A 21,194-nucleotide genomic window follows, 5' to 3' on the forward strand; every position below is an offset into this window, starting at 1 on the left:
GGTGTGTTTTATCATGATTCCTATAATACTGATGATGGATTTTTAGGCTAACACGCTTACCTCTTATCTTTTCTTTCCTCACAAAACCGATAGATCCTCCACTTCTTTTAAGTGTCTCCCAGCGCAATTCTTAGCATATTTTGGTTCCTGCAACTGGTCCGTCGGGTCATTGTCTCCCCAGAAACACTTCCCTTGTGCTTTTGAAAATCAGTTTTTTCGTATTTGTGTTTTCGTTTTTCCTATTTCCTTTTTCGTTTTTCCTGTTTTCTTAAGTTGCAGTCCGTTTGGCCTCTCAGGGCCACCGTATAAATATAATAAACGTGTCAGAGTAAGTCGGTAAATTGTTCTTAAGAACGTTTACAACTTTTAAAGGGCATCCTAAGATTTTTATTGGTTTACGGCCACATAGAGATTAGTGGCATATAGTTTAATAGCTGTATTTTGGTAAATCGGGTACTAATTATGTTTAGCAGTTGAACCGCATGCATTGAAAGTGCACTGAACCGCTGTCCATGGTGCTGGCAGCAGCTTTCTTCTGTTTTGTCTCGTTATAGTCTGGTGCTGTCCGTTGTGCTGAATATTGGGCGGTGTACAAAAATAAAGATGAATAATAATTTAAAAAAAAGATAATTAATAATGCAAACGAATTCATTAAACTGTATATGTCATCCAAAAAAAAACGTAATTTGTGGATTATTCTGCATGGATTTTAATTCTGTTATACCTTATATAAAAAAAAAACATCTTATATTTCGGGCCATGTAACCGAATACAGAAATGCCACAAGATGCCGCTAGAGACCATGCAAAAAAATATAGTCGTTGGCGTTTAGAAACTCCTCCTCATTTAATGACGAAAAGATGACACGTCACCATCTGGCATTGCTTTGTGAAAGAAGCGCACAGACGATCAAGGCCCTAATGAGTGAGGATCCTTGGCGAGAGTGGATACATGAAGGGATATTTTTCATATTTGGCGTTTCTTTCCAGGAAGTATAAATCAGGATTTCATACTTTTGTATAAACAGCGATGGCTGCTCGAAGACAATGGGATAATATTTGGAGTCTGTTTTTCAGCCTTCTTTGTCTCTGTGAATGGTCCGTGGCTCAGATATCCTATTCCATTTTTGAGGAGGTGGACAAAGGCGCTGCGGTGGGAAATCTAGCGAAGGATTTAAATCTTAGTGTGCAGCAGCTTCAGTCAGCGGGTCTTCAGATTACATCTGGGTATAAACCCCCGTATTTTGATATCAATCTTGAATCTGGAGTACTTTTCGTTAGCGAGAGAATTGATCGGGAGGAGCTATGTCCTAATACGGTAAAGTGCTCTTTAAATATCGAGGCCATATTGAGTAACCCTCGCAGTCTTCATCGAATTGAAGTTGTAATCAATGATATTAATGACAATGCCCCGTCTTTTCTAGAAGATATATCTACAATTGATATGTCTGAGTCCTCATATGTCGGAGAAAGGCATCCATTGCCGATAGCGCATGACCCAGATGTTGGCGCTAACTCAGTGAAGACTTATAAATTGAACGCGAATGATTATTTCTCTTTAGATATACAGAGTACTGGCGACCAGAGTGTGTCTGCTGAGTTGGTGCTGCAGAAAGCCTTAGATCGAGAAAAACAAGCTGTTATTGAGCTCACTCTGACTGCGATAGACGGAGGAAAATCTCCCAAAACGGGGACTTTGCAAATACAAGTTAATGTTCTGGATGTGAACGATAATTCACCCGTGTTCAGTAAATCTCTCTACAAAGTCCAAGTAATTGAAAATGCAAATATTGGCACACCGTTACTAACACTCACTGCGAGTGATTTAGATGATGGTATTAATGGTCAGGTTGTCTACACATTTACAGAAAGAGGACGTTTAAACCCTGATGACAAATTTTCCCTGAATAATAATACTGGGGAAATTACTGTGCGAGGAAATATTGATTATGAGGAAAACCAAGCATTTGAGATCCGCGTTCAAGCCCGAGACAGAGGAACTCCTCCTCGCAGTGCACATGGCAAAGTTTTAGTTGAAGTCATTGACGTTAATGACAATGCTCCAGAAATCTCAGTGTCTTCAATCATGAGTTCAGTGAAAGAGGACGCCGAAATAGGCACAGCTGTTGCTATGGTGACTATCACTGATCAAGACGGGGGTAAAAATGGCCTCACAAACTGTAAGATAACAGGTTCTGTGCCATTTAAATTAAAATCCAACTATAAAAACTATTATTCTTTGCTAGTGGACAGGCTTCTTGACAGAGAGACTGTTTCCCGATATGATATATATATTGTAGCTACAGATGAAGGGACGCCCTCTCTGTCCAGCACAACTGTTATCACTATTCACGTTTCTGATGTAAATGACAACCCTCCTAAATTCCCGAACTCTCCAATTACTCTGTATGTGAAAGAGAATAGTCCGATTGGAACTACTATTCATAAACTGACAACAACAGATCTGGATTTAAATGAAAACGCAAAATCAATGTATCATTTAATTAGCAGCTCTTCCAAGACCATGCAAAGGGCTTCAATGGTAACTGTTAATTCAGAGACAGGAGATATAGTCAGCCTGCACTCGTTTAACTACGAGGAGTTAAAAACTTTCCACTTTAAAGTTCAGGCCACAGACTCTGGTGTTCCTCCACTTACAAGCAACGTCACTGTCAACATTTTAATCCTGGATGAAAATGATAATACTCCAACAATTCTCGCTCCTTACTCTGAGCATGGCTCCGTTAACAGTGAGAATATCCCCTATTCTGCTGAAGCGGGATACTTTGTGGCAAAGATCAGGGCTGTAGACGCGGACTCTGGATACAATGCGCTGCTTTCTTATCACCTGTCTGAGCCCAAAGGAAACAACTTGTTCAAGATCGGAACGAGCACCGGGGAGATCAGGACTAGGAGGAGAATGAGTGACAATGACCTCAAAACTCACCCCTTGGTGGTCTTGGTCTCTGATAACGGAGAACCCTCCCTGTCAGCTACTGTGTCGATTGATGTGGTGGTGGTTGAAAGCACGGCTGAAATCCAGACTCAGTTCAGACATGTGCCTGTAAAGGAGGACAGCTTCTCGGATTTGAACCTGTACCTGCTGGTTGCCATTGTGTCGGTGTCCGTCATCTTTCTGCTCAGCCTCATCACTTTAATAGCAGTCAGATGCCACAGGACAGACGACACTTTCAGCAGGTACAGCGCCCCCATGATCACCACCCACCCTGACGGGAGCTGGTCTTACTCTAAAGCTACTCAGCAGTATGACGTGTGTTTCAGCTCAGACACGCTCAAGAGTGACGTGGTGGTCTTCCCCGCCCCGTTTCCGCCTGTAGATGCAGAACTGATCAGTATTAACGGAGGTGACACTTTTACCAAGACTCAGACTTTACCTAACAAAGAGAAGGTAAGGGTAAACTTTCTTTTCTGAACCTTTTAGGTCAACCGTAGCATAAAAAAATTGCACCTGTACTTCACGGAGACACTTACAAGGACCCAGGCTGAACCTGATAAAGCGGTATTTAACATTTCCAGTTGTGTTATTTCATTACAGAAATTAACCAGTATATTAAGTACAATTTGGAGAACATTTTATATTTTCTGTTTTATTTTCGTTTTATACATACACAGTGTGGATTCGGTGGTGTGTATATGTGTTTTTTGTTCTGTTCATTATCAGACGAAATCAATCAACTTGTGAATTTAATTTACATATAGTATTAAATTAATTTAGTAACATTTCAGATGCATTTTACCAACAGTAAAAAAGAAGGTGAAATACTAAGAATCGCTCACAAACATCCGTTGACTATTTATGAAAGAGATATTGTGACAGTTGTGGCAGATGTCCACGTGGTGGCGCCGCAGACTGTGACACTGAGATTTCTGTGTTGTAGTTTCGTGCTCCTCCCAGTTGTACAAGAGGATGTGGCTCTCCGGGCTTTTTGACAAAAACGGCAAGGACGGTGCGAAAGGACCGAGGGTGTATATATTATTTTGTACATGTAGGTGTACACTATAATTTAGCGCATATCTGAAAGTGTATTTATAGTAACTATAGAAATTGTGAAAAGGTGACCTTGTTGGGATCTGCGTTTCAATTACGTTGTGGATTTATGCATGTACCAATGAGGATGTCTATTGTTTCATATCTGGTGCTTGTGCTGCTGGAGTGTTGTCGGGAAGCGCAATCTGTGCAGCTCTCATATTCCGTGTTTGAGGAAGTGGATGTGGGGACTTCTGTGGGAAATATCGCTAAGGATTTAAATCTCAGCCTTCAGGAACTGGAATCTCGCATGTTTCAGATTGTCAGCGGCTCGAAAAGAAAATATTTCGAGGTAAATCTAAAAACCGGTGCTCTCTATGTTAATGAGAGAGTAGACAGAGAGGAGCTCTGTGCGAAGACCCTAAAATGCACAGTCAATGTAGAAGCTGTGATAAACAATCCTTTAAAGCTCTATCGCGTAGAAATAAATATTCTAGATGTCAACGACAACGACCCGTTATTCACGGAAAGGTCTCAGATTATAGACATAGCAGAGAATACTCTGCCTGGGATGAAATTCGCTTTGTCTGAGCCTATTGATGCAGATGTGGGGAAGAATATGGTTAACGCTTTTAAGCTGACGCCGAATGAATATTTTTCTCTCGCTACTATCAAAGGCGGAGAAAGCGTCTATGCCGAACTAGTCTTACAGAAAACGCTGGACAGAGAGAAGCAGCCTGTGATAAATCTCACAGTGATTGCTACAGATGGAGGGACTCCATCCAGATCTGGCACGTCACTAGTTATTATACACGTTTTAGATATAAACGATAACCCACCAGTGTTTAGTACCCCCTTGTACAAAACTCGTTTATTCGAGAATACACCAATCGGGACAAATGTGATTACACTAAATGCAACAGACGCAGATCAGGGAACAAACGGTGAGATAATGTATTCTTTGAGAAGTAAAGGGCAGGATCGTATATTAGAGATTTTTCACATTGATCCTGTAATGGGGGTGATCACAGTCAAAGCTAATGTTGATTATGAGGAATATACAGCGTTTGAGATCCGCGCAGAAGCTAACGATAAGGCCCAGCCACCGATGTCTGCTCACTGTAAGGTGCTGGTTGAGGTAATAGACGTAAATGACAACGCCCCGGCGATAACAGTGACGTCACTCCTCAGCAGCGTCAAGGAGGACGCAGGTGTAGGTACTGCGATAGCACTTGTATCCGTACTCGACCGCGATGGAGGTAAGAATGGGGAAATTAAATGTAAAATAAAAAATGATGTTCCCTTTAAACTAGAAACCAACTACAAAAACTATTATTCTTTAGTCGTTGACGGGGCCCTTGACAGAGAAATTACCTCCCAATACAACGTTACAGTTTCAGCGACCGATGAAGGGAGTCCGCCCTTAATGAACACAACTGTGATTACTATTCGCGTTTCTGATATAAACGACAATTCGCCTAATTTCTCAGAATCGGTTGTTAATGTCTACGTCAAAGAAAACAGTAAAGTTGGGGAGATTATTAAAAGGGTAACTGCACATGATGCGGACACTGACCGGAATAGTCAGGTGAGATATTCATTTTTAGAGAGTAACAGTAAATCAGTGCCGGTGTCTACAATGGTAAACATTAACGCAGAGACTGGAGACATAATCAGTCTGCAGTCTTTTAACTATGAGGAGTTAAAAAGTTTTCAGTTTAAAGTTCAGGCCACAGACTCTGGTGTTCCTCCGCTCAGCAGCAACGTGACTGTTAACATTTTAATCCTGGATGAAAATGATAATAATCCAACAATTCTCGCTCCTTACTCTGAGCATGGCTCCGTTAACAGTGAGAGCATCCTCTATTCTGCTGAAGCGGGATACTTTGTGGCAAAGATCAGGGCTGTAGACGCAGACTCTGGATACAATGCGCTGCTTTCTTATCACCTGTCTGAGCCCAAAGGAAACAACCTGTTCAGGATCGGAACCAGCACCGGGGAGATCAGGACTAAGAGGAGAATGAGTGACAATGACCTCAAAACTCACCCCTTGGTGGTCTTGGTCTCTGATAACGGAGAACCCTCCCTGTCAGCTACTGTGTCTATTGATGTGGTGGTGGTTGAAAGCACGGCTGAAATCCAGACTCAGTTCAGACATGTGCCTGTAAAGGAGGACAGCTTCTCGGATTTGAACCTGTATCTGCTGATTGCCATTGTGTCGGTGTCCGTCATCTTTCTGCTCAGCCTCATCACTTTAATAGCAGTCAGATGCCATAGGACAGACGGCACTTTCAGCGGGTACAGCGCCCCCATGATCACCACCCACCCTGACGGGAGCTGGTCTTACTCTAAAGCTACTCAGCAGTATGACGTGTGTTTCAGCTCAGACACGCTCAAGAGTGACGTAGTGGTCTTCCCCACCCCGTTTCCACCTGTAGATGGAGAACTGATCAGTATTAACGGAGGAGACACTTTTACCAGGACTCAGACTTTACCTAACAAAGAGAAGGTAAGATGCTTTCAACCACTAATTCCAGTTAAAGGGATACCACCCCTGTCTGTATTTTGATACCCACACATAGCATAATACTGTAATGTCAGTGTACATGGTTTAATGCAAAATTCGTACATTCATACAGAAAAGTAGATTACATACGTTTTTATTAGTGTAATGCTGCAAATATGACTTCCCTCACTGAAGTATTTTCTTAATCAATCGACTATATGAAAAGTGCTGGTCTAACACAGTAAATAACTAGTAATTATATGGTCTGAAGCTGCATAATGGGAAAGGCGCTCTCCGCGGTGCTGATTTCTCTTTGTCTGCGAGTCTTTCGTGTTTAGCTTCATGTCCTAAAATAGCTTATCTGTGAGTCTCAACACCATAAACTTGTATAAATAAAATTTTGAAGTTACATGCCCATAAATGATCAGCTGGTCCATAATTTGTACCATATAATTTACAGTACCTAATATGTTCACCTGGAAAGGCAAAATCGTTGGTTATATAACTTGTAATGTTTTAACTTAATGTGAAGATTTTCTCTTTTCTAATTAACAAAACTCTTTCCTGATTGCGTAGTTCCAATTTACCTGGCTTTTTTTAGTGTGCACGACGTTTTCTGCAATACAAAAAGTTAATATCTTATGACATCTGATATTCGTGGTCCATTTCTGGTGTGTTTGGGAAAACAAACAATCTCTAAATATTAAACTGTTGTCGATAAAAGGAACACTAGATGTCGCCCAAGACCACAAACTCACTGATGTAAATTATGAGTTAAAGCTCCACCTTCACTGTTGGTGAAATAAGAGACAGCCTCTGCGTTTCTGTCCGGGTTAGTAAATCGCCTCGTCATGAACGAAGGTATCTACATTTAGAGAGCTTGGTAGTCTTTCGGATATTTGTCTGCATTAGTGAATGAAGTGCGTTTATTTCTCTGGAATAATATCTACAAAACAGAATGAGTCTCCGACACCACAGAGAGGGGGAATGGATGTTGTTCGCCATTACTCTTTGTTTATCCGGCTACTGTGTTGCTCAGATTTCCTACTCCGTTTCTGAGGAGGTGGACAAAGGCACGGTAGTGGGGAATATCGCGAAGGATTTGAACATTAATACACAACAACTGGAGGAACGAGGATTTCGGATTGTATCGGGATACAGTAAGGCATATTTTGAGGCTAATTTACGGACAGGAGCTTTGTTCGTTGGCGAAAGAATAGACCGAGAAGAGCTTTGTCCTAATTTACCAAAGTGTTCTTTAAATATAGAGGGACTGTTAAACCATCCCATGAATATTTATCGCGTTGAAGTCAGCATTGTGGACGTCAACGATAACGCTCCGACATTCCTTGAACAAATCCATGTGTTTAATATCTCCGAATCATCTTCAACGGGAGAGAGGTATCCGCTCCCGGCAGCTCAGGATGCAGACACTGGCAGCAATTCAGTGAAATCCTACAAATTAAGTCCAAACGAGCATTTCTCCATAGATGTCAGTAGCGGAGGAGACCATTTGTCTGCTGAGTTAGTGCTGCAAAAAGCTTTAGATCGAGAGAAACAATCCGTTATTAAACTAACATTGACAGCCGTTGATGGGGGAAAGCCTGTGAGATCTGGCACCATGCAGATTTTTGTGAATGTCATAGACGTTAACGATAACACGCCTTCATTTAGTAAGCCGCTTCATAAAGTAATCGTCAGTGAAAGTGTGCCTATAGGTACAACAATACTCAAATTAAATGCAACAGACTTGGACGAGGGTTCAAACTCAGACGTCAGGTATTCTTTACTGAAAAGAGGAAATGTAGATTCCCCTGAAAAGTTCATTGTTATTCCTGAGAGCGGTGAAATCATTGTGAAGGGTAATCTGGATTACGAGGAAAACACTGCATATGAATTACGAGTGCGAGCTAGCGACCAAGGCGCTTCCCCTCGTAGCGGTTATTCTAAAGTGCTGTTAGAGATTGTTGATGTCAATGACAATGCACCACAGATTTCAGTAACTTCACTTATGACCCCAGTAAAGGAAAATGCTGAAATTGGAACAGTAGTTGCACTTGTGACTGTAACGGATAAAGACGGGGGGCAAAATGGCCTCACCAGTTGTAAATTGAAAGATTCCATCCCATTTAAATTAAAGTCAAATTACAAAAACTATTACTCAATAGTAGTTAACGGTCAGCTTGACAGGGAGACTTTATCACAATACAGTGTAACTATAATCGCTACCGATGAAGGCAGTCCGCCTCTTTCAAGCAGTGCTGTAATCACTGTGCACATTTCTGATGTTAATGATAATGCACCGAGTTTTCCAGATGGCTATATTAATATTTACGTGAAAGAGAACAGTAAAGTGGGAGACATAATCACAAAAGTGACAGCATGTGACGCTGACACAAATGAAAATGCTAAATTAACGTATTCGTTAATAGAGAACTATCCGAAAGAATTTTCGATTTCAACTGTTTTAAACATAAACTCAGAGACTGGAGACATAATCAGCCTGCAGTCTTTTAATTACGAGGAGCTGAAAATGTTCCACTTTAAAGTTCAGGCCACAGACTCTGGTGTTCCTCCACTCAGCAGCAACGTCACTGTCAACGTTTTAATCCTGGATGAAAATGACAACAGTCCCACGATTCTCGCGCCATATTCTGAGCACGGCTCCGTTAACAGTGAGAGCATCCCCTATTCTGCTGAAGCGGGATACTTTGTAGCAAAGATCAGGGCTGTAGACGCAGACTCTGGATACAATGCGCTGCTTTCTTATCACCTGTCTGAGCCCAAAGGAAACAACCTGTTCAGGATCGGAACCAGCACCGGGGAGATCAGGACTAAGAGGAGAATGAGTGACAATGACCTCAAAACTCATCCCTTGGTGGTCTTGGTCTCTGATAATGGAGAACCCTCCCTGTCAGCTACTGTGTCTATTGATGTGGTGGTGGTTGAAAGCACGGCTGAAATCCAGACTCAGTTCAGACATGTGCCTGTAAAGGAGGACAGCTTCTCGGATTTGAACCTGTATCTGCTGATCGCCATTGTGTCGGTGTCCGTCATCTTTCTGCTCAGCCTCATCACTTTAATAGCAGTCAGATGTCACAGGACAGACGGCACTTTCAGCAGGTACAGCGCCCCCATGATCACCACCCACCCTGACGGGAGCTGGTCTTACTCTAAAGCTACTCAGCAGTATGACGTGTGTTTCAGCTCAGACACGCTCAAGAGTGACGTAGTTGTCTTCCCCGCCCCGTTTCCACCTGTAGATGGAGAACTGATCAGTATTAACGGAGGAGACACTTTTACCAGGACTCAGACATTACCTAACAAAGAGAAGGTATGTGCTTTTGAGTTTTTATTCGAGTGCTTTCTGTTTACAATTTAGATTTTATATTCACCGCATCATCAGACTCTCAAATTAAAGCAACGAAAAAGTAGGAATCCCCCGGTTGTCATAGCCGTTAATATCACCGCTTATTGTAATATCAGCACTCACGATTAACCTTCTTATCTACCACACTTCGAGAACAAAGCGATCGTGCCCATTTTGTTCCCCTGTTTTTTTAGATTCCTGTCTGCTTAACAAATCATTGTTCATGCTGGTGGCTACAGCGCTATCCGTGGTTCTGAAACAAAGATGCAACGTTACGATTGAACTCTCAGTGCCAGTATACTCAGAACCTTTTTTTTTTTTTTTATTAAAATTAGTTAAAAGCACAAGGTCATATTTTGGCGAAGAGGTGTTTTCTTTTTTTATTATTATTATTATTGTATCACTTCTGTTTTATTTCATTTTAATTTGCTGTGAATTCACTTTCTTTCTAAATACACTGCACTACTGAGGTAATATTCTAGCCTTTAATGCCTCTTCAGAGTTTCGGGTTCATGTCTAAAAACGGATATGCGCAAATATTTAAGTATTATATATAAAAACTGACAACTGACCAAGACAAAAACTCTAAGACTGGAAATGTAATTGTAAAATATTTGTAATGCAACAAATCATGGGGGCTTAATGTTGCTCATATTTCTCTTGAGTCGTCTAACATTTGCCACACGGTGTCGTTGGAGACCGTAGAAACAATTGTATATCTATAACTCCACCCTGTACGGGAATACTGAGGCCGTCATTGGACACCAGTTTAAAGACACACTGGGACTATACTGTGGCGAGAAGGGCTGCTGCTGCTGGATAATGGTGTTTATAGCGGATATTTACAGGATATAGAATCATCTGGATTTACAGATTTATGCGTTGACTGTTCAACTATGGGAAACCGAGATTGTGCATGGATTCATATGGTTATACTTCTTTGTCTCTGTCACTGGTCTGCTTCACAATTATCGTACTCCATTTCCGAGGAGACGAACAAAGGCACTGTGGTAGGGAATGTCGCAAAGGACTTAAACCTCAATGTACAAGAGCTGGAAACCAGGGATCTGCGTATTATTTCGAGTTACAGTAAGAAATATTTTGACGTGAATTTAAGAACCGGAAGCCTCTTTGTTAACGACAGAATTGACAGAGAGGAGCTTTGTCTGAGAACGGTGCAGTGTTCCCTAAGAGTACAGGCTGTTTTAAGCAATCCAGTGAATGTGCATCGCATCGAAGTGACCGTGTTAGATATAAATGATAATTCACCAGAATTCATTGAAAAGTCATTTTCGTTAAATATATCTGAAACAGACTCAGCAGGAGAACGATACCTACTGCCTATAGCGGAAGATGCAGATTTAGGCAGTAACTCGGTGAAGTCCTACAGGCTGAATCAAAATGAACATTTCTCGCTTGATGTACAGAGCGGTGATGAACATGCAATTTCTGCTGAATTAGTGCTGCAGAAAGCTTTAGATCGAGAAAAACAGTCGGTAGTTAATCTCATTCTGACCGCTGTAGATGGAGGAAAACCTGCCAAATCAGGAACACTTCAAATAACAGTAAACATAATAGATTCCAATGATAATGCGCCGGTGTTTAGCAAATCTCTATATAAAGTGAGAGTGACAGAAAATTCTACACCCGGAACACTTGTGGTTAAGTTAAATGCCACAGATTTAGATGAAGGCATGAACAGTAAACTACTGTATTCTTTCATCAAAAGGGGCAGCAGTGATCCATCAGATATGTTTGATCTCAATTCAGAAAAAGGAGAAATCACAGTGAAAGGTGGATTAGATTATGAAGGGACGCATGCTTATGAAGTCAGAGTACAAGTAAAAGATCACGGCATCTCTCCTCGCAGTGCGCATGCTAAAGTGCTTATAGAAATATTTGATATGAATGATAATCCCCCACTGATATCAGTGACGTCACTAATGACACCGGTAAAAGAAGACGCTGAACTGGGGACTATTGTTGCTTTGATTACAGTGAGTGATAAAGATGGAGGGGAAAATGGTGTAACCAGCTGTAAGGTAGTTGGATCTGTTCCGTTTAATCTCAAGTCCAACTACAAAAATGATTATTCTTTAGTTGTAGATGGACCGCTGGACAGAGAAACCACTTCTGTTTATAATGTCACCGTTACAGCCACAGATGAAGGAAATCCACCTCTGTTCAGTAACAAAGTCATTACTGTTCATGTTTCTGATGTTAATGATAATGCACCTCGATTTACGCAACCTGTTATGGATGTGTATGTGAAGGAAAACAGTCCAACGGGCTCAGTAATTTATACAGTAAATGCCTTTGATGCTGATCTAGATGTTAACGCAAAAGTGACTTACACGCTGTTAGATAGTTCTCTTAAAAACATTCCAGTTTCATCTGTTTTAAATATAAATTCGGAGACTGGGGATATAATCAGTCTGCAGTCTTTTAACTATGAGGAGTTAAAAACGTTCCAGGTTAAAGTTCAGGCCAAAGATTCTGGTGTTCCTCCGCTCAGTAGCAACGTGACTGTCAACGTTTTAATCCTGGATGAAAATGACAACAGACCCACGATTCTCGCGCCATATTCTGAGCATGGCTCCGTTAACAGTGAGAACATCCCCTATTCTGCTGAAGCGGGATACTTTGTAGCAAAGATCAGGGCTGTAGACACAGACTCTGGTTACAATGCGCTGCTTTCTTATCACCTGTCTGAGCCCAAAGGAAACAACTTGTTCAGGATCGGAACCAGCACCGGGGAGATCAGGACTAAGAGGAGATTGAGTGACAATGACCTCAAAACTCACCCCTTGGTGATCTTGGTCTCTGATAACGGAGAACCCTCCCTGTCAGCAACTGTGTCTATTGATGTGGTGGTGGTTGAAAGCACGGCTGAAATCCAGACTCAGTTCAGACATGTGCCTGTAAAGGAGGACAGCTTCTCGGATTTGAACCTGTATCTGCTGATCGCCATTGTGTCGGTGTCCGTCATCTTTCTGCTCAGCCTCATCACTTTAATAGCAGTCAGATGTCACAGGACAGACGGCACTTTCAGCAGGTACAGCGCCCCCATGATCACCACCCACCCTGACGGGAGCTGGTCTTACTCTAAAGCTACTCAGCAGTATGACGTGTGTTTCAGCTCAGACACGCTCAAGAGTGACGTGGTGGTTTTCCCCGCACCCTTTCCACCTGTAGATGGAGAACTGATCAGTATTAACGGAGGAGACACGTTTACCAGGACTCAGACTTTACCTAACAAAGAGAAGGTAGGCAACAAAACACCAACCTTAATCCATCTTCACAAGACTGTTTGACGTTGATACATTATTTTGAACATAAGAGCAATTAAGCTTTGATTTAGCTTTCAGTACTTTCAACACTTAGCCAAAAAATCATTTAAGTGAATTTCTGGGCGCAAAAATTCAATGGTTAATGATATTTTGAGATTTAGTTATTAATTCATTTATTAGTCTTCACAGTTCATAAGAAAAAATAGCTGATCTTTTGTGGCCCTTGATGCCGTGCTATCACCTCCTTTCTTGGAATAATTGTCAGTCATTTTTATGTAATCAACACGGTTTGCCATGTTGACCAAAACCACAAACTCAAATATGTGACAGCTGCTGTCGTTTTCTAGTGATGTGAAAGACGTGAAATTTTATGTGGTGAAAACTCACTGTCCGTGGTGCTAGACGTTGTGCACCAAGCTTTATACGAGGTGATTGTGTAGGATCATTCAATAACACGCTTTTAGTTATTATATATGTATATATATATATATATATATATATGTGTGTGTGTGTGTGTGTAGAGAGAGAGAGAGAGAGAGAGAGAGAGAGAGAGAGAGAGAGAGAGAGAGAGAGAGAGAGAGAGAGAGAGAGAGAGAGAGATAGAGAGCTTCAAGACTGCCTAGATTTAAAATCAGAATTATAATCTTTGTTAGTGTAAATAATGAATTACTTTAACTGCGTACATGCTTGTTAACTCACTGAAATAATCGAGCTTTTCCACTAACGAGATTTTCCCCTTACATTCTAAATACAACAAGTTTTTATTTCCAAACAAAAACGAAACATTCACTATTGCTTAAGATATTCGGCTATGTAGAATGCTGTTAGTAGTCTTTGTCCACATGATGTCGCAGGAGACCATAGACCTGAATGTATTCATGTAGTTAAAACTCCTCCCTGCACGGGAAAAAATGAAATACTCATCGGCCATTGCACACACGCGGAAGGTGCTGTGTCCATGAGAGTAGGACCTCCTTATATAACTTATCGCTTCGGGTGTACATTTCTCAAATGAGGATTAATGTTCACTTGTGTTCACTTCTTTTTGTGGATCAACAATGTATATTCGACCAAAGGAGGAACACGTCTGGATTCGCATTGTTGTGTTTCTTTGTCTTTGGCACTGGGCTGCTTCGCAGTTAGCCTACTCGATTTCCGAGGAGGTGAACAAAGGCACAGTGGTGGGGAATCTCGCAAAGGATTTAAACATCAATGTACAGGAACTAGAAAACAGGGATCTACGCTTGGTTTCCAGTTACAGTAAGACATATCTTAACGTTAACTTACGGAGTGGGAATCTCTTAGTTGAGGAGCGGATAGACCGAGAGGAGCTTTGTCCACTGACTATAAAATGCTCCTTAAAATTACAAGCTTTTCTAAGCAATCCAATGACTGCACATCGCATAGAGGTTATTATATTAGATGTAAACGACAATTCACCTGCATTTCTCGAAAGCAGGTATTACTTAAATATTTCTGAATCATCGTTGACGGGAGAGCGATATCTTCTCCCTGTGGCCGTGGACGCAGACATAGGAAGCAACTCAGTAAAGACCTACAAGCTCAGTCAAAATGAGCATTTCTCACTTGATGTGCAGAGCGGCGGAGAGCACGGTGTGTCTGCTGAGCTGGTGCTGCAAAAAGCTTTGGACCGAGAAAAACAGTCAGTAATCAATCTAATACTGACCGCTGTAGATGGAGGAAAACCTCCAAGAACGGGATCATTACAAATACATGTGAATGTAATCGATGTAAATGATAATATTCCCGCGTTTAGCAAACTGCTTTATAAAGTGCGTGTCAAAGAAAATGTCACTCCCGGAACACTTGTTATCAAGTTAAATGCCACAGATTTAGATGAAGGCATGAACAGTAAAATCTTATATTCCTTCATCAAACGAGGGAATATTGATCCATCAAATATTTTTGATCTCAATTCAGAAACAGGAGAAATCACAGTGAAGGGTGGATTGGATTATGAGGAGACGCCTGCTTATGAAGTCAGAGTACAAGCAACGGACCAGGGTACCGTTCCTCGTAGTGCACATGCTAAATTACTGATAGAGATAATTGATATGAATGATAATCCCCCACAAATATCAGTGACGTCACTGATAACGCCAGTAAAAGAAGACGCTGAACTGGGGACTATTGTTGCTTTTATTACAGTAAGTGATAAAGATGGAGGGAAGAATGGTGTAACCAGCTGTAAGGTAGTTGGATCTGTTCCGTTTAATCTCAAATCCAACTACAAAAATGATTATTCTTTAGTTGTAGATGGACCGCTGGACAGAGAAACCACTTCTGTTTATAATGTCACCATTACAGCCACGGATGAAGGAGCTCCACCTCTGTTCAGTAACAAAGTCATTACTGTTCATGTTTCTGATGTTAATGATAATCCACCCCGATTTACGGAGCCTTTTATTAGTGTTTATGTCAAAGAAAACAGTCCAACAGGCTCAGTAATTTATACAGTAAATGCCTTCGATGCTGATCTAGATGTTAATGCAAAGGTGACTTACACACTGTTAGATAGTTCTCTTAAAAACATTCCAGTTTCATCTGTTTTAAATATAAATTCAGAAACTGGAGATATAATCACCCTGCAGTCTTTTAACTATGAGCAGTTAAAAACGTTCCAGGTTAAAGTTCAGGCCACAGACTCTGGTGTTCCTCCGCTCAGCAGCAACGTCACTGTCAACGTTTTAATCCTGGATGAAAATGACAACAGTCCCATGATTCTCGCGCCATATTCTGAGCATGGCTCCGTTAACAGTGAGAGCATCCCCTATTCTGCTGAAGCGGGATACTTTGTGGCAAAGATCAGGGCTGTAGACGCAGACTCTGGATACAATGCGCTGCTCTCTTATCACCTGTCTGAGCCCAAAGGAAACAACCTGTTCAGGATCGGAACCAGCACCGGGGAGATCAGGACTAAGAGGAGAATGAGTGACAATGACCTCAAAACTCACCCCTTGGTGGTCTTGGTCTCTGATAACGGAGAACCCTCCCTGTCAGCTACTGTGTCTGTTGATGTGGTGGTGGTTGAAAGCACGGCTGAAATCCAGATTCAGTTCAGACATGTGCCTGTAAAGGAGGACAGCTTCTCGGATTTGAACCTGTACCTGCTGATCGCCATTGTGTCGGTGTCCGTCATCTTTCTGCTCAGCCTCATCACTTTAATAGCAGTCAGATGTCACAGGACAGACGGCACTTTCAGCAGGTACAGCGCCCCCATGATCACCACCCACCCTGACGGGAGCTGGTCTTACTCTAAAGCTACTCAGCAGTATGACGTGTGTTTCAGCTCAGACACGCTCAAGAGTGACGTAGTGGTCTTCCCCGCCCCGTTTCCGCCGGTAGATGGAGAACTGATCAGTATTAACGGAGGAGACACTTTTACAAGAACTCAGACTTTACCTAACAAAGAGAAGGTAGGTAATTTGAACTTAAGTCTTGTAAAACCTCACAGTGCGATCATAAAATTATTATGTCATTTCCTGTTAACAGTTCTTACATATATACAAATTATACAGCTTCAAGTGAACAATCCTAAGAACCAAAACACTAAGACTGACTTCTTCTTTTTGAGTTTGCTTGACAGAACTTTGGAGCATTTTGCTTAAAATGAGTGACATAATCTGTCGAATAGTGTTTAACCCTTTCATTCTTTTACGAGCGATTTTTAAACTTAAATTAGTGCGTCCAAAATCTAGGAGGCGTCAAGACTACCTTTAGTCACTTAAGTAAATAATTCATGTCCCACAGAGGGTGATTGGTGTTGGTACTTGTCACTGCACTAATAGGCTTTTTTAATCTCGTTGACATATTTATACTTTACTGTTTATATAACTTACAGTGGCTGCCATGGTGACTCAAAGTGCAACACAGGGTGTAGTACCAGGTATCTTATTTTTATTCAAAACGAGTATAGAATATCATGAAAAGTCGCTGTCCGTGGTGCTAGAATGTATGGCGCCATATTTTGAATACGTGCATTTTGTGACATCATTAAGTGAGCAAAGGTTTTGTTTTTCTTCTTCTTCTATTTCTTCTTCTTCTTGATTTTAATACATGTGTACGACTGAAAATTAAGCAATAATGGACTTTGAATAAAAGACAATATGTGTGTTGAATTGTTATAACGTCAAACGAGCTCGTTAGCTCACTGAAATACCGATCTTATCTTTTTTATTGACCGGGTTTCACACAACACAATCAAATTTTTAAATATTTTCATGTCCACACTGACACTAAATGTTCACGGTTTCTATGTAGAATGCTGATAGCAGTCTTTCGCCACTTGATGTCGCAGGAGACCATAGACCTAAATTTGTTTGAATTGTTAAAACTCCTCCCTGCACGGGAAAAAATGAAATCCTCATCGGCCATTGCACACCCGCGGAAGGTGCTGTGACGATGAGAGCAGGAGCTCCTTATATCATTTATCGCTTCGGGTGTACATTTCTCGAATGAGGATTAATGTTCACTTGTGTTCACTTCTTTTTGTGGATCAACAATGTATATTCTACCAAAGGAGGAACACGTCTGGATTCGCATTGTTGTGTTTCTTTGTCTTTGGCACTGGGCTGCTTCGCAGTTAGCCTACTCGATTTCCGAGGAGGTGAACAAAGGCACAGTGGTGGGGAATCTCGCAAAGGATTTAAACATCAATGTACAGGAACTAGAAAACAGGGATCTACGTGTGGTTTCCAGTTACAGTAAGACATATCTTAACGTTAACTTACGGAGTGGGAATCTCTTAGTTGAGGAGCGGATAGACCGAGAGGAGCTTTGTCCACTGACTATAAAATGCTCCTTAAAATTACAAGCTGTTCTAAGCAATCCAATGACTGCACATCGCGTAGAGGTTAATATATTAGATGTAAACGACAATTCACCTGCATTTCTCGAAAACAGGTATTACTTAAATATTTCTGAATCATCGTTGACGGGAGAGCGATATCTTCTCCCTGTGGCCGTAGACGGAGACATAGGAAGCAACTCAGTGAAGACCTACAAGCTCAGTCAAAATGAGCATTTCTCACTTGATGTGCAGAGCGGCGGAGAGCACGGTGTGTCTGCTGAGCTGGTGCTGCAAAAAGCTTTGGACCGAGAAAAACAGTCAGTAATCAATCTAATACTGACCGCTGTAGATGGAGGAAAACCTCCAAGAACGGGATCATTGCAGATACATGTGAATGTAATCGATGTAAATGATAATATTCCCGCGTTTAGCAAACTGCTTTATAAAGTGCGTGTCAAAGAAAATGTCACTCCCGGAACACTTGTTATCAAGTTAAATGCCACAGATTTAGATGAAGGCATGAACAGTAAAATCTTATATTCCTTCATCAAACGAGGGAATATTGATCCATCAAATATTTTTGATCTCAATTCAGAAACAGGAGAAATCACAGTGAAGGGTGGATTGGATTATGAGGAGACGCCTGCTTATGAAGTCAGAGTACAAGCAACGGACCAGGGCGCCTCTCCTCGTAGTGCACATGCTAAATTACTGATTGAGATCGTTGATATGAATGATAATCCCCCACAAATATCAGTGACATCCCTCATGACACCGGTAAAAGAAGACGCAGAGCTGGGGACTATTGTTGCTTTGATTACAGTAAGTGATAAAGATGGAGGGAAGAATGGTGTAACCAGCTGTAAGGTAGTTGGATCTGCTCCGTTTAATCTCAAGTCCAACTACAAAAATGATTATTCTTTAGTTGTAGATGGACCGCTGGACAGAGAAACCACTTCTGTTTATAATGTCACCATTACAGCCACAGACGAAGGAGCTCCACCTCTGTCCAGTAACAAAGTCATTACTGTTCATGTTTCTGATGTTAATGATAACGCACCCAAATTTATGGAGACTGTTATTAATGTGTATGTCAAAGAAAACAGTCCAACGGGCTCAATAATTTATACAGTAAATGCCTTTGATGCTGATCTAGATGTTAATGCAAAGGTGACTTACACGCTGTTAGATAGCTCTCTTAAAAGCATTCCAGTTTCATCTGTTTTAAATATAAATTCAGAAACTGGAGATATAATCAGCCTGCAGTCTTTTAACTATGAGGAGTTAAAAACTTTCCACTTTAAAGTTCAGGCCACAGACTCTGGTGTTCCTCCACTCAGCAGCAATGTGACTGTAAACGTTTTAATCCTGGATGAAAATGACAACAGTCCCACGATTCTCACGCCATATTCTGAGCATGGCTCCGTTAACAGTGAGAGCATCCCCTATTCTGCTGAAGCGGGATACTTTGTGGCAAAGATCAGGGCTGTAGACGCAGACTCTGGATACAATGCGCTGCTTTCTTATCACCTGTCTGAGCCCAAAGGAAACAACCTGTTCAGGATCGGAACCAGCACCGGGGAGATCAGGACTAGGAGGAGAATGAGTGACAATGACCTCAAAACTCACCCCTTGGTGGTCTTGGTCTCTGATAACGGAGAACCCTCCCTGTCAGCTACTGTGTCGATTGATGTGGTGGTGGTTGAAAGCACGGCTGAAATCCAGACTCCGTTCAGACATGTGCCTGTAAAGGAGGACAGCTTCTCGGATTTGAACCTGTATCTGCTGATCGCCATTGTGTCGGTGTCCGTCATCTTTCTGCTCAGCCTCATCACTTTAATAGCAGTCAGATGCCATAGGACAGACGGCACTTTCAGCAGGTACAGCGCCCCCATGATCACCACCCACCCTGACGGGAGCTGGTCTTACTCTAAAGCTACTCAGCAGTATGACGTGTGTTTCAGCTCAGACACACTCAAGAGTGACTTGGTGGTCTTCCCCGCCCCGTTTCCACCTGTAGATGGAGAACTGATCAGTATTAACGGAGGAGACACTTTTACCAGGACTCAGACTTTACCTAACAAAGAGAAGGTAGGACATTTGTACTTGTTTTGTAAAACGTCATAGTGCGATCATAAAATTATAGCTTCTGCAATTTCTTGTGTAGTTGGTGTAGACATACATACACATTCTGCAGCTTTAGTTGAGCATCAGTTAGGCAATAGTACACCAAGTCTTATTCCCAGTCCTTCAGATTTTCAAACAGCTTGAATAACCTTTGTGGCATTATGCTGAAGATGAGTAGGTCACCTTAAGCTGTAGCATCGCTTTTAAGCTTTTTCAGCATTAAAGACAGCGTGTTATTTTATCTTCATCAATTTTTATTTTCGTTTTGAACTTCAATAACAAAACAGAAAACAAACAAATAAACAAAAAATAAAAAATTATCATATTCTTTCTTCACACACCAAACCCCACAGCAACCACTCTCTCATTACTCCTCTGCCCCTCAAGTTACAGAAAGTCAGTTAGTGAAGGGGGACCAAATACAATTATATTGGTACAATTTATCTAATAAATCATAAGTCACTTTTTCGTAAGATGCCAACTTAACCATCATCATTAGCCACTCCTCATAGTGAGGGGGTTTCTTTTTGTGCCCATGTCTTAACAAGACTCATTTTGCCGTAGTAACAGCCAAGATAATCCTTTTTTTTTTTTGTATTGCAGGAAAAGTCTCAATCGGAAAGTTCTGTAGTTATACCAAGTATGGACAATTTCGGTGAGATACCAAATCTTTTCAAAACACTGAAAATGACCTCCATTGTGTTTTCCCACCAGTCCTGAAGTGTCAAACAGCTCCAAAGGATATGTAAAATCGAAGCATTTTGACCGTCACATCTCCAGCAATCGTCTGTGGGGGCCAAGTTCCATTTATACAATTGTTGCAGTGTTCAATGCCACTTATGCATTATCTTAAGTTGGATAAATCTACTGCCTATTTCTTTAAACATAGTATTAACGTTATGGAGACATGAGTCCCATTCAACTGAAGATATATCCAATGCCAAGTCCTGGGCCCAATAGCCCTTAACTTTAAGAAGAGGTTCAGCTAACCGACCCTGCAATAAATGATAAAACTTAGAAGTGATACCTTTACCCAAGGATGATCTCGAGAGCAGTACTTCCACAGGACTGCCCACAGGACAACACAAGGGGGTTCCCAGCCAC

General features: G+C 41.4%; 1 protein-coding gene and 1 pseudogene across 37 annotated transcripts in view; both read left to right on the forward strand.

Moving 5' to 3' along the window:
• LOC146582295 (protocadherin alpha-C2-like) overlaps positions 1-21,194 on the forward strand; it is a 213,204-nt gene that overhangs the window by 138,490 nt on the left and 53,520 nt on the right. The window contains exon 1 of one of the 37 annotated variants that reach the window (XM_085294259.1): positions 91-3,408. The exons of 32 other annotated variants lie outside the window; for them this stretch is intronic. In XM_085294259.1, the coding sequence (XP_085150385.1) occupies positions 1,030-3,408 (2,379 nt within the window). In that variant the 5' untranslated portion in view covers positions 91-1,029. Of the gene's footprint in view, positions 1-90; positions 3,409-7,314; positions 9,828-9,906; positions 13,130-13,774; positions 16,591-17,533; positions 20,055-21,194 lie in introns of those variants that run through there. 4 more of the 37 variants (XM_085294313.1, XM_085294349.1, XM_085294277.1 and 1 more) reach the window with 4 other exon arrangements.
• Positions 3,938-6,693, forward strand: LOC146582300 (protocadherin alpha-3 pseudogene; annotated as a pseudogene).

Source organism: Mchenga conophoros, linkage group LG2, assembly GCF_057382185.1.
Source record: "Mchenga conophoros isolate Kocher_MC1m ecotype Shallow Benthic linkage group LG2, M_conophoros_male_GT1.1, whole genome shotgun sequence".
NCBI lineage: Eukaryota > Metazoa > Chordata > Actinopteri > Cichliformes > Cichlidae > Mchenga > Mchenga conophoros.